The 14,249-nt window shown below is 42.5% G+C and overlaps 1 protein-coding gene across 3 annotated transcripts in view; it reads right to left on the bottom strand.

Annotated features, from left to right (window-relative positions):
- The window catches only part of LOC135904821 (RUN and FYVE domain-containing protein 2), a 116,904-nt gene that overhangs the window by 56,915 nt on the left and 45,740 nt on the right, over nucleotides 1-14,249 (bottom strand). For all 3 annotated transcript variants that reach the window (XM_065435804.1, XM_065435805.1, XM_065435802.2), the window contains 4 exons: nucleotides 10,894-11,065; nucleotides 7,289-7,405; nucleotides 2,090-2,215; nucleotides 1,791-1,888 (listed from right to left, as the gene is read on the bottom strand). In XM_065435804.1, coding sequence (XP_065291876.1) covers nucleotides 1,791-1,888; nucleotides 2,090-2,215; nucleotides 7,289-7,405; nucleotides 10,894-11,065 — 513 coding nt within the window. The remainder of the gene's footprint in view (nucleotides 1-1,790; nucleotides 1,889-2,089; nucleotides 2,216-7,288; nucleotides 7,406-10,893; nucleotides 11,066-14,249) is intronic.

The raw sequence follows: 14,249 nt of genomic DNA, 5'->3' as shown, positions 1-14,249 counted from the left end.
TGTAATTTAGTGGGAGAGCCACATTACTGTTGCAGTACAATTCCAATGCTCCATGATTGGACAATGTACTGCCTTAGAAGCAGTCAAGGAAGCTGCACCATCAAGTGGTCATTTGTTCTCGCAATCTGCGTTGCCATGCCTATCTATGCATTTTCACACTAATTGCACTGATATGAGATTTTCACAAGTGGCATAAGCTCTCAAGCTAGATTGAAACTCGGGCCTGGCATGATCACTTGTCACACTATAGAAGCAAATCATCCAAGGAGGAAAATTCGAAAATATGGCAGGGCGCCCCCCTCCCTCTTCCACTACTTACAGGATGGTGAGTTTGTGTTTATCTATGCATCTTGCATGCAGATGATCATGCTATATAGTACCAGCTCTGACAGCAGTGCAAGCTGTCAAGGGCATTGACCATGTAATTTTATTTTAATAGCCCATACAAACAAAGGGGGGAAAATAAAAGCCCCACAGACATCTTAAGCAAAATTAATTATTGATAACACTGGCTTTCTCCAAAGTATGAGGAAATAATATGAATACTAATAGGACTTTATAGTAAGCATAGCTTATGAGATCAAAATGTTCCTGATATTCTGGATAATGCCTTATTAACACCTCAGAATTTGTGCATACATATAAGCTGCCGACAGGTGCCATGATAGTTTTCACAGCAAAGCACACAGAAGCGCAATGCAGCTTTGTTTATTGGCTTTTCATATGTACAGTAGAAACCTCCACTGCAGCAAATCGATACTTCGGAAACCAGGATAAATGTAGAACTTGCACACACAAAGTTTTAGCAGGCACACACTTTGAAACATTTCTTGTTCTGATGCTGTTAGCACCCCTTACACACATCAATTTCATTCACACATTCAGCAGGAAATAAAATATGGCACTTTTTTACATGTGAAACAAAAGCAATAGATTTGCACTGCTATACAGTACATTGCACTGACACTCACTTTTGCATCCAAGATAGAAATGTATGCACAGCACTCATAAATGACGACAGCAACAAATTTCCATTATAACATACCCTTCATGAATGAGGGAAACAAGAATAGAATTGCAAGCAAGAGAAAAAAAGACCACTGTCACAGAAAGGACAAACGATAAAACATGGCAAACCTTTACACAGTGAACAAAGTGCCAACCAGCAAAACAACTAATATGAACATTCAAAGCAGCTACTGTCATTGAAGGATCACCCAGCTGTCAACTGCAGCGATTGCACCACCACTTGAGGCACAGAGGACGTGTGATAAGGCTGCTACCATCATAGTAAATCTTCTATAGCATGTGCTAGTGCCTTGCAGCAGTTTTTTTTTTCTTTTTAACAGGCACAATATGGATCACCAAGTGAACAGTACACGAGGGACTCCATATCACTATAGCTAACAAAGTACATTTGCTGGCCACCCATAGCAACATGAACTTCAGGATCACAAGTAAGCAACTTTGATAGTGTGTAGATCAAACACCAAAGCAATGAACAGTAATGTCAAACCAAATAAAGTGCTAGCTATATGTGTTCATGAATACACTTTATATGGCACATACTGCCCATAGCAGTCAAAGCTGCCAGGGTATAGAAGTAGCAATCACATGGTTGGTAAAATGCAAGCCCGAGTGCCTTTTTGGTAGAATAAAGACACAAATTTGTCAATGTACTGTTCCCAAGAAGTCATTCGAGGGTATGCCGCCAGCTAGCAGCATCAAATAAGCAAAAAAAAAAAGCCCACAGCCACCCATTGATTTCTCACAGAAAGGCTGCAACTTACTTCGTCTCGGCGTCTTTTAGGCTTGCAGTCAATTGTGCCACCTTTTGCTCCAGCTTTGCAGTTTGCTCTGTTTTTGCCTTTAGCGAGGACTCACAATCCTAGATAAAGAAATTTAAAGGAAATAATCATTTGTGATTTAACTCATTATTTGGTGACATGTCATTTAATCTGAATAAGTAAAATTGCTGATTGCACACAGATGCAAGGTTCAACTATTATAGTAGTACTAGAAGCAGCAGTTTGGACAACTGGTACTAAAGTCTTCCTTCATCTCTTAAAATAACTGAAGCTTTGTTTACCTGAAGCTTGTTGAACAATTGGAGGTTAATAGCTTTGATATCCTCCAGTTGCCTGCGTAGGCTCACTATGCTGTCCTGCTTTTCATGGATGTCCTTTTCAAGCAATTTCAATGCCATCTCTGCTTCCTGGAAGAAACAAGCACACATCCTAAGTGGGAAAAAACAATGATTATGCTAAATTAATATGTGCAACCAATGCAAGGAGTTATTTGAATAAAAACTGCATATGGCCCTCGTGGAGCACATGTTTGGTTTGCATTTAAATCAACGAATTAGTCTGTGTAAACTTGTCTCCTACAGTTAAGCCCCTTCATACCAAACACGGATAGTATTTTGAATTCTTGGCAACTATAGAACAGGGGAAGTAAGTATGTATATCTTTGAATATTCCCTGTAAAGTATGGGATAACTGTGTGCCGCTATTGTAATGTGTATCCACTGGAACATTGGCACCCTATTGGCACCTCCTTTGCTCTGCATGCGGGGAACACAGGCAGAGCTTGAAAAGGCCACAATTACATTTTGTTTATTATGCTACCCTGGGCCGATTTTTCACCTCCTAACAGGACTTGTACTACTGCCTACCTCATAAAAAGTTGATGCAGTTTGTCAAGCAATGTATAACCAAAGGTAATGATGAACAATTGTTTATTAATAAGTGTCCTGTTTTTGTTTAATGTTTTGTGGAAATTCTTTCATTTTTTTTAAACTCCATGTATGTAGGGTGGGAAGGAAAAACTATTTTTACAGAAATCAGGAGTTTGTATTGTACATTATTTTGGTTTATGTGGACAGAACAATTCAAAAGAACATCAGTGACTTGGTTGTTAAGGCTGTGCGATATGTTGGCAATTTTCTTGTTATATTGTGAAAACCGATGATGTACAAAGAAGAGTCGTTGATACGTTACAGGTGTTCAGGGAATGTTCTGAAGGTCTCAGTTTCACGTGCGAACTGCCTGCTGAAAATGAGCTACAGTTTTTGGACTTCAGAATATTATTTCCTGAGTTAGATCACATTTCCTGGGAGTATTCTCCTAGAGCAGAGAAGCCTTTACTTAGATTTTCTTCTGATCATTTAAAAGTAGCAAAAAGTGGTATTTGTGTTTCTTGCATACACTCTTCTTTATTTAAACCATGCCACCACAGGGTGCAACTTAGTTTTGAGAAGCAAGTATCTAGACTAAAAGAACCAGGGTAACCTACTGGTGTTATCACATGCAAGAGCTTGTGAAAAGGTGGCAAAACCCGTTAAAGGCATTCCAAAAAGAGCATCAGTTGGCGATGTTCCTAAGAGTAGGAGTGCAGTTTCACTTCCATGAGTGCATAAGCTAGCACATCCGAGTGCTGCACTTGGGAGCACGGTTGCACAGTTGCCACGTGTATGTTACTTCCGTTTTCTGATGCACACTTGAGAGGGTGGTTGTTCTCCTTTCAGTGTCGTTTTCTACTTACTCTGTTTCCTTTTGAAATAAACTGTTAGTTGCGAGTAGCACCCATGTTTTTCATTTCTTTCTATCTTGTCTACTTCCTTTTTGTCACTTCTTCATTAAGATGGAAACCAAGTTACAAGTCCGAAAGATCCATCCTTTCACTTTCGTTATTGTTCTCAGTTTTCTCCTAAGAGAAACACTACTTGAAGAAGTAACATACTTAGCCAATCTGTTAACGACGCTCCTATGAACAAGCGAGCAATGTATTATTGAACTGCATTCAGCAGGAAATTTACAATCTTTTGTCAAAAGCAGTGAACGGACCCTTTCTCTCACATCTGCATTGTTGTCATCGAAGACAGTTGGTCCACCAATGCTATTGGCCGACTTCGTAATCGCAAGAACATTCTCAGTAAGACATAATTGCTAATATTGAGTTAAATAAATAAGAAATGTATATGTCTGCGACCTCAAAAAGACAGAAAAATCATTTAGTCTTTGCAGTGCACAAGGCCGCCGAGATGGAGGCGGCGTAGTGTAGTCTACCGCGGGTGCCACGAGGTACTGCGACGAGCCCTTTCAGCACTGCGAGAGTCAACTATTGGCCAGGGCTTTGCCCCCCGGCTTCTCTGTGCTGCAGCTTCCAGTGCACTAGCAGAGATGAAAAGAGAGAGAGAAAGCCAGGTATCGGTGCAATAACCCTACTTTTAGTTAAAGGGTTCGAAAACTTTTTTCGGCACGAGATTCATGGGACGACACACCTTAATAGTGAGGCCATTCTGTGATTACAGTGGAACCCTGGTTACATGTCCCCCAGTTTTTGATGACCCAGGTTTTATGACGGATTAGCGCAGTCCCGGCGAAGTCCCCATAAAAGCAATGCATTAAAAACCCCGGTTATCCGACGCAATTTTACGCCTGACCAGTGTTATTTGACGACCCTCACGTTTCTCCCTCCCCCACCATCAGCCACCCGCGGCGCTCGCTGTGCTGAAATAGCGCCTTTTCTTCACCACAATCACTTTCTCCCTCTCTTCTCAGTGGCGTCGCCTCTCATCGCGTTAGGGAAGAGTTTCTCTCCTTCCAGTTTCCCAGCAGCAGATCGCCAACAAGGTAGTGCGGAGAGGCCTAGGTTTATCGCACGTGTTCTTCATCGTAATCCTAGTGACCAGCGTTCAGCAGAGATTTTGAGTAGTGTGGAGCAACGCGATGCACGATGCCCCGAAAGCGGACAGTTCTGTCACTCGGCGATAGGCTGAATATTATCGAGGAAGCAGAAAAGTGGCATGGAGCTACGAAAGCCAGCACTGCCCGGGACCTTAAGATATCCGAATCTTCACTTAAGACAATCCTGGCAAACAACGCAGTGATATTGCAGAATGCCAACAAGTTCGGGCTCAAGCAGAAAGTGGAAAAAGAAGGACAGCGTGAGAAGTTAGAAAAAGTTCTTGTCAAGTGGCTGCATCAAGCATGGAGCTCTGCGATCAACGTTGATGGCGCCATTCTAAAAGAAAAAGCGGACCTTGTGGCATTGTGTCTGGGCATCGACGACTTCCAGGCATCGAACAGGTGGCTGGATCGCTTTAAAAAACGAAACAGGATTGTGTACAGCCGCTCCTGTGGAGAAAGCGCTTCTGTGGACGTTTCGACAGTAAATGAGTGGATGGAGTCACTGCAGGAGATGACTGCTGCATACAAGCCCTTCTATGCAGGTGGCAGTGGTCGAGCGTGAGCAGACAATAGTCAGCTGGTTGCTGAAGTATGCAATTCTTATTTAAATTCAAAATGCCAGTTTTTGCTTGCTTCAGCCTGTTTATTAAATTGCATCAATAAATATACACAGTAGCAGTAGGAAGAATCGAATTGATCCAAATGCTCTTCTTGATTGATGTCAGTTATCAGCCAATAATAGCCATTTAGGGAATCTTGCTTATGATGGCATATGCAAGCCACCGGCAGCTTTGAAGTAGGTGTGGAGGAGGCCTCGTTTAAAAAGACAGTGTTTGGGGGACTTCGCGCTCCGCTTGTGAGCTTCATGTGCCATGCACAATTGAAAAATTTGGCTGAGGTGTTCTCAGCTGCATATGCTATCCGCAAACAGTTTTCACCAAGCTCGAGGGGTGGTTCAAGACCCCTATAAGTGGCAATGCGGACAAAGAATCGCCACCAATAAATGTTTTCGTCATCTTTAAGGTTCCTTTTTTTTTACAGAGATTTAATGTCAAGCATGTTAGCCCTGTTCCAGACAGATAGTTGCAAATATTCTAACATTTTAAAGGCTGTGTTATTTCCAGTAACAGGCCTGGCAAAACAATGATATTACAAATCATGGATGCAAGAGTACTGGCAACTGTCCTTCATGATCAAGCAGCTGTAAAAGATCCCATGGATGGTCTATAGATGTTTATAGACCACAGTAGACGTGAAAAATATTTTTTTCCTTGCAGGCAAGTCAAGCACCCTGAAACTAGTTAGCATGTGTGCTTATGTAACCATTGTAGTGCACTATGCAAATTCAAATAGCATGACCAGGTAATAAGAATTTCTTTCTTCTCCATAGCTTTCATACTGCTCACAAGCTTTTGCTGATGATAGTTACTCGAAAAGATTTCCCAGCTACCTTTCGGCAGCTATATCTAAGGATGCAATGCATTACAAGTGAACCTTGCAATAACGAAATCGGCAGGGAACGGAAAAAAATTTGCTTTCGCGAGAATTTTGTAGCGAAATGAGACAGCATAGATGGGTAATGCATCGCAAGATGAAACTTTACTGTCAAAATTCCGTTTGCCTGCTTTGGCAAGCTTGCTCAAGTTTACAGAATTGCATTACCGACAGTCCAAAGTGCGCCGCATGCACCAATCAGCAGTGGCAGCACTGCCGTGGAGCAGTATTCTAGGTCAATTGCTTTCCAAGCTACGATCACTTTTTCGAGATTTTATCTAATTCAGCAATGGATGCAGAACAGCAGCACTCCACATATGCAGCAGCATTTCTCCAGTAACCATCCTCCGCAGGCACCGACGTGTCCACTTCCGAGCACGAAAGTGATCGTATCTCGTATATCCGAAGACAATCGATCAAGATTATGGCCCTTTCGTGCAAATCTACATCCGGCGCTGAACCCGCACGCAATCTCTCTCGGGTGGCACCATCACCAGCATCTTTGAAGCAAGGGATGCGTATTCGCGGACGATCGCTCAATCACGGCCCAATGCATGGCACTCCATGCTGCGACTGCCATCTCAAGCACCATAAATAATTCCGCGGCGGTGGGACGTGGACTTCCTTGTTTTTGCTGCATTTTTCATACCATGGCGCACATTATGCACTGCACTACGTGTGCAAAAAACTGTTGTCACATGTCTGTAGCAACATGCGTGCGACTTCAAACGGGCGATCAACAAACAAGGTGGTGGCCATGATGTGTTTACATCACACGCGATTGCTTCTGGCACTTGGTTATTTTTGTAAACAAAAATGGCGGTGCCCATGCAAGTGTAATGGGGTGCTATTTTATGCAATTCTAGTGTAAAGAAATCACATTTGAGCACATTTTGGAGCTTGCTAACCTTCCGCGAGTAAGTAATATGCGGGGGTTACATTCCAGCAAATTTCGTTGATACGGGGTTGCAGTACATCAACAGTTCGTTGTCGAGAAGAACGAAATGCATCGAATCCTATGGCCGTTTGCCGGGAATTTCATTGTCATGGGATTTTGTTATCGCAGGTTTCGACTGTACTACAATGCCACATCAGGAACTTACCTGTCTCCTGTCCACTTCCTCAGATAACTGCCTCCGGACCTCTGTGTACAGCGAGTCCAGACCAGCTTGGTTCGCCTGCAGTGTTTCCCTCTCAGCACACATGTCAGCCTTTGCATTCTGTTCACATATGAGTAAAAGATGAAATAGACAATCAATCTTCATGGTCCTCATGAACTGCAGTGACTTGTTCACTGTAACATAAGCCTCACTAAACAGGCAATGTGCACACTCATTGCCATTGTACTTCTGCCTTTCATGTCTTACATCATTACAGTTCAAAGTTCAAGATAAATGTTAGAAAGAAAATTGCAAGTATTGTGCTTTACATAATCACAGAAAAGTAAGCGAGTAGGTGGTGAAAGATCCATCACCTGGCCAAACACCAATACGCTTAACGAAAAAAGTGTGGCCCTTATACCCCTGTCCCAAGGGCACCTGCAAACTCCATTTAGCTCCTTCATCTTTACGCCAAGAGAGTTAAATGGAGATTTTGGCAATGGGAGTTCGGCAATGACCATTACGGCTGGATGGAGAACTCTCATTCCCAGATAGCTGCACCTGCGATGAAAACCACGCTAATAAAAACGTCATAAGTGGCTCAATTACAAATTTTAGCATTATTATTATTATTATTTTCTGCCTTGGTTTACACGCCAGGTAATGGGAGTTTTTAATTTGTTTTTAAGGAAATAGTGCCTGTACCCTCTACACCAATGCTTCACCATGCCGCATGGAAAAATGTTGTTCCGCCATTTCGTTTGTTTATCCGCTTCGTCACTCATCTGGAAGTAGATGAGCACGCGCACGATTACACAGCACAGAATCACAACTTGAAGCGCACCAGTTGAACAACTAGAGCCACGTTGCCCACGCACGAAAGCAAGAGCGCAGTGTGGTCAACATCGCTTTCAACTTCACTATGCTTGGAAAACAAGTCTTGCAGCAACCCAGTGCATACTCTCTCGCTGTGATATTATTAGACTACATACTGCACTAAAAAAAAAAAAAACTACCTTTAATGGCGACTGTATATGTGAGCAGTTGTACACGAAACTAAGCGCAGCAGCGCCGTTTCTGCCCCGTGCGGCCCCTGTCAAAAGCTCGCAATTTGCCGTGTAGCACAGCCGCAGCTCCATTGCCATAAATCTCCATTAGGGAGTTTCATGTCAATGGAGCTTGCGGGTGCCTGTGTGACAGGTATTACATAAGAATATACAACATTTTTCAACCACATATAAGCTTACCGTGTGTGTGATGATGAGAACATTCATTAAAGGTTTTTAGTTACGTTGGATGTATCTCTCAGAAACTTTTTACCTAAAGGCCCGACTTATATTAGCCTGCTTTAAAGCTAAACTAATGCATACTGATCTACAAGAAAAAATCCGAGGACACCTAAGCACTTACAAGTTGTGAATGCAAAAGCATTAATGTCCAATTGAATGCTGCTGAGCGGTCCGAATATTGCGCTGTGAGTAATGTACTGTAGCAGCACGTGCTGCCTGAGCCAGAAAGCAGCAGCAGCCTGCGATGTTAACGCTGCATGCCACCGACGTCCTGCAAGACGAGAAACTGAGGAAGCAGCAGTGCCCACCAAGGCCGTCAGGCGCGTGGAGCAGCTAAGCCCAGTGGGGGTGAGGGAGAGATACACATTGCACGCTGGCTTCCGAGAGTGAGAGGGAACAGTAGTGGCATAACTGCTATGCCCTCTCCCCTCACGCAACACCTGGCGCGCTACTACAAGAGCAGCTGTTCCCTTTCGCCCGCTCTGCTTCATCAAGGCGCGCTCGAGATGTAGCGTTGCAGCCAATGGGACTTTGGGTGCCCTTTCGCAGCTACAGACTACAGATGCCGGCTTTTTCACTGAATGGTCCATGTGACGCTTTCACATAAAAAACAACTGTGCGTTTTACACCGCTACGGCACTCATTATGTCACAAACCCGAAGATGGATGGGCAAAATAAGCTAGAAGGTGTTTCATGGGAAGAGGATGGAACCACGCACAAGTATGCATTAGACAAATGATACAATATATTGAAATAACCCTCAAACAAGAAGGAATGCAAACACAAAAAGGTTCTTTCCAAGCCTTGGATTCAAAAATAAGAGGAACAAACGAAGGCTATGTAGGCTTCATCTTTTCAGATTATTCACAACAAACCAGGATTCAAGAATAAGAGGAACGAACGAAGGTTATGTAGGCTTCATCTTTTCAGATTATTCACAACAAACCAGTGTAACAGCATTAAAAAATCGCACCGAGCTTGAAGCCTTATCCCTTCATCGTAATATATCTCGTTTAAGACTATTCCATAAGCTTCACTATCACGTATCACTTCATAATGAGTTCATGTGTGAACCCTCAGCCCTTTTTCCGTGTCACAATCATTCTTGCAAAGTCAAATACATCATGTGTAGTTCCCTCGCATTTGATCAGTCATTTAAACCTCGCACCGCGATAGAGTGGAATAATCTGCCATCGCACATTGACCCGGAAACAAATGCCTCGAAATTCTCAGACGCTCTGCACACTAACATGCATACCTAATATACAGTGTTTCACTCTCTGATTTGTAAACAAATTTTTATTTCAAGTGCCAATAACCAGTCTCCGTGACACTGTCATAGTTTGTGCAAATTATTTAATGTTGCTGTACTGATAACTATTTTATTTGATTTCTTCTGTTTTTACGTTTGTGTACCGTAATTAATTTTATCCCAATTTTGTTTTTGTGTTGTATTTACGTTTATGCCCTGTTCTTTGCCTCAATGACGTAACCTTCACCCCATGTAATACCCTCTCTAGAGGGACCTCTGGGGTTATTGTGAAATAATAATTGTGAAATAATGTAAACAGTTTTAAGAGAAGTGGGTGGCTGCCACCATCATGGACTGCCTATATATATATATATATATATATATATATATATATATATATATATATATATATATATATATATATATATATATATATATATAACTGCCATATATATATATATGGCAGTTGTGGGACTACACTGCTGCATTGAAATGCCATATGAGCACCAAGCAGGCAGCTGGCATGTTCGCTTAGTGGGGATGGGCATTACTGTAGTGGATTCACCCAATGGACTTGTACTCCCTAGAAAAACATTATTGTTGCAGATGGACTCTTTTTGTACAATCAGCCTCAATCCGTCTCGTTGTGCTAATTTGTACCTGCTAATTTGTACCCTTGCTAATCGCAGACCTGCGCCCCTTGCCACTGAGAGGTTGCCTTTTTTCCATATTTTGGTCATCCAGTAACTGAGCCTACCTTTTGTACTAAATTCTCCAACATTCAGAGCATGTAAAGCACAATACTATGGCAATACACACATTTACAGGTTAGACAGAAATAAATGCAAAGAATCCTGTCTGCTTCCACACTTCCAACAATATATTTGGCTTATCACTGAATATTTGAAAAATTCTGAATACTCATTATTCAAACGAATACAAATATTTAGTACATTATATTCGGCTGGTATTCAATATTTTTGAATCATATCCCAACCCCTGAACTAGGGTCTATACCTTCACCTGATGGGGGAAAGACCCTAAGCATGGAAAAGATGCAACCAACCTGAAGCTTGCGCTGATGGTCTTCGACAATTGAGTCCTGGTGCTCTCTGAGGACACGATTTTCTTCCTCCAAAGTGAGTATCTGATTTTTGCTTATGGCCAAGTCTTCTTTCATCAGTGCATTGGTTGTCTGTAGCTGCTCCACTTTTTGCTGGAGGTTTGTTACCGTAGCACTGAAACAACACAGACAAACAAAACCATAAGCAAAACTAGAATTGTAGCAAAACTGCTAAAGATAACCAGCAGCAAAATCTATCAATGATCCAAAACCAGCAATGCATGCACTCTGTGAACACAAAATTCATTACGTATAAAAGTTCTGCTTCCATTTGAAATTTCATTTCTGCATTTTTTTTAACCGACATAAGCATTGACCCAAAATTTTTACTTCTGTGACAAAACATGTGCAAGCTAAATAACTATTCACACTTCTTGAGCACCGAGCTACAAATAAAAAAGATGTGCAATTGTGTGTTGAACGTATATCATCCTGCATGTTCGTAAAATTTATATTGCTTTTGATTTAGCAGCCCACAGGAGTTCCATAGGACATAAGAGCTGAGAGAAAGCAGAACCTCCCCACAGCTAAGGCTGGCAACGTGCAATTCAGAGAGGTGCATGTTGCAATATGCAACTGCACTTCTTAATACCATGCCTAAGCTTTGGTGAAATTCCGTTTTTTTTTTTTTTTTCAGTAGCACACTTGTACATATGGGAGATGATGTTGGCTTTAGAACAATGCAATGTAAAGGACCAGAACACTAAGCTTCTGTCACAGCAGAAGCTACAGAAAAGTTAGTTATCGCTTAATGGGATTGCTTCCACTATGTATGTCTGACTGGAAATGGCCAGCAGATATGTAAGTATTTTGGTCATGAAGTGCACAAATCAAAGCTGCTCAAACTGCTGAACATGTCAAAAATCGTCAGCACTCCAGTGCTCTCCGATGCAAAACCTTATGACAAAGAGTGGTTTCTGTGTATGGCATGTGCAGCTAAGCAAAATCTGAAGCTACCTATTGTCATTACTACTGTAACAGCTGCAGTATTATGTCTTCCCTCAGAGAGGACGCAGCATACTTTGACATGTGTGCGATGTACCAACAGTGGTTCCTTGCTCCCAAAAACTGAACACGAGTAGGAATTGCAAAAAGGTATTTGAAGTACATTGGTACACACACACATACACAGTGCTTTTCAACAACAGCAACAAATCTTTCTCATCATCACCATCATCAGTCTATTTATGTCCTGTGCAGGACGAAGGCCTCTCCCTGCGATCTCCAATTACCTCTGTTCTGCGCCAACCGATTCCAACTAGCACCCGCAAATTTCCTAATTTCGTCGCACCACCCTGTCTTCTGCCATCCTCTACTGCGCTTCCCCTCCTCTTGGTACCCATTCTGTCACCCTAATGGTCCAACAGTTATCTAATCTGCGCATTACATGACCTGCCCAGCGCCATTCTTTTTCTCTTAATATCTGTTAGAATATCGTCTATACCCGTTTTCTCTCTGATCCAAACCGCTCTCTTTCTGTCTCTTAAAGTTATGGCTAGCATTTCTTCATTCCATTGCTCTTTGCCCAGTCTTTCACTTGTTCTCAAGCTTCTTTGTCAGTCTCCAAGTCTCTGCCCGACATGTCAGCACCGGTAACATGCACTCACTGTATACTTTCCTTTTCAATGATAACGGTAAGCTCCCAGTCAGGAGCTCACGATGTCTGCTGTATGCAATCCAACCCATTTTTATTCTTCTGTGAATTTCCTTCTCATGGTCAGGGTTCCCTGTGATTAGTTGACCTAGGTAAACGTACTCCTTCACAGACTCTAGAGGCTGACTTGCAATCTTGAACTCTTGTTCCCTTGCCCGGTTATTTATCATTATCTTTGTCTTCTGCATATTAATCTTCAACCCCACTCTTACACTCTCCCTGTTAAGGTTCTCAATCATTTGTTGTAACTCGTCCGCAATGTTGCTGAATAGAACAATGTCATCGGCAAACCAAAGGTTGCTGAGGTATTCACCGTCGATCCTTACTCCTAAACCTTCCCAGTTTAATAGCTTGAATACTTCTTCCAAGCACGCAGGGAACAGCACTGGAGAGATTGTCTCCCTGTCTGACCCCTTTCTTCATAGGTATCTTCCTGCTTTTCTAGTGTAGAATTAAGGTGGGTGTGGAATCTCTGTAGATATTCTCCAGGGTATTTACGTAAGCAGTCTGTACTCCTTGATTACGCAATGCCTCCATGACTGCTGGTATCTCTACTGAATCAAATGCTTTTTCGTAATCTATGGAAGTCATATAGAGAGGCTTATTGTACTCTACAGATTTCTCGATAACCTGATTAATGACATGGACATGATCCATTGTAGAGTATCCTTTCCTGAAGCCAGCTTGCTCCCTTGTTTGACTAAAGTCCAGTGTTGCCCTTATTCTATTGGAGATTATTTTGTTAAATATTTTATATAACACTGGGAGTAAGCTAATGGGCATATAATTTTTCATTTCTTTAGCGTCTCCCTTTTTGTGGATCAGTATAATGTTTGCATTCTTGCAGTTTTCTGGGACCCTTGCAGTCGACAGACACTTTGTATAGAGAGCCGCCAGTTTTTCTAGCATTATGTCTCCTCCATCTTTGACTAAATCAACTGTTATTCCATCCTGTCTGGACCCAGACATTCCTAGCACCCTCTGCTGCGTTACATGTCTGCCCGCGCCTTGGTCAGGTGCTCCACAGCTGCTGGGAACTGAGGGCCATTGGTTAATTGTAGACATCATTCAGGGAGGTTGTGGCCGAATACTGCACCATGGAGGCCAATTCCTGTTCTGGTGAGAGAGTGGCTTTGTTCAAGCTTAGTGGGCCTTCCTAATTTGGTTGTACCTGGATTAGTATAGTCCCACTCGCTCTCGGCATTTTTCGCCGGCGTCAGGCATCACTCCAAGCCAACAGATGTAGTGCACTGGAGAATGTCAAATTAAAAAAAAAACGAGGGGGGGGGGGGGATTTGAACTTCCAACTACCACAACTGAGCATTCGGCATAGCACAGTAAGATAATTCCGCAGGCAGCGAGGCTACCTTGTCACCGATAAGTACGGCCCAGAGGGCCCAACATGCCGAAGAGATCTGCTGATTTGTCTGCCCTTTGCAGGTTTTATTGTCATAGGTTGCTCGGTATAGTGTCAATTCTCGGTGGCCCTAACCTCTTGTTTCCCGAATCTCACGCGTGCACGCGATCTTGAGTGCGCCTAGGTACACAATCTATTTTCGCTGAACTTGAACACCGCTTGTGTGTAAAAATAAAAAAGGGAAAAGTTTTCAGCGCTTACCGAGAGACCCCGAGCCGCGTATCATCT

The sequence above is a fragment of the Dermacentor albipictus genome, chromosome 1 (genome assembly GCF_038994185.2).
Source record: "Dermacentor albipictus isolate Rhodes 1998 colony chromosome 1, USDA_Dalb.pri_finalv2, whole genome shotgun sequence".
In the NCBI taxonomy this organism is placed as follows: domain Eukaryota; kingdom Metazoa; phylum Arthropoda; class Arachnida; order Ixodida; family Ixodidae; genus Dermacentor; species Dermacentor albipictus.
This window is presented reverse-complemented; position numbering and strand designations above follow the sequence as displayed.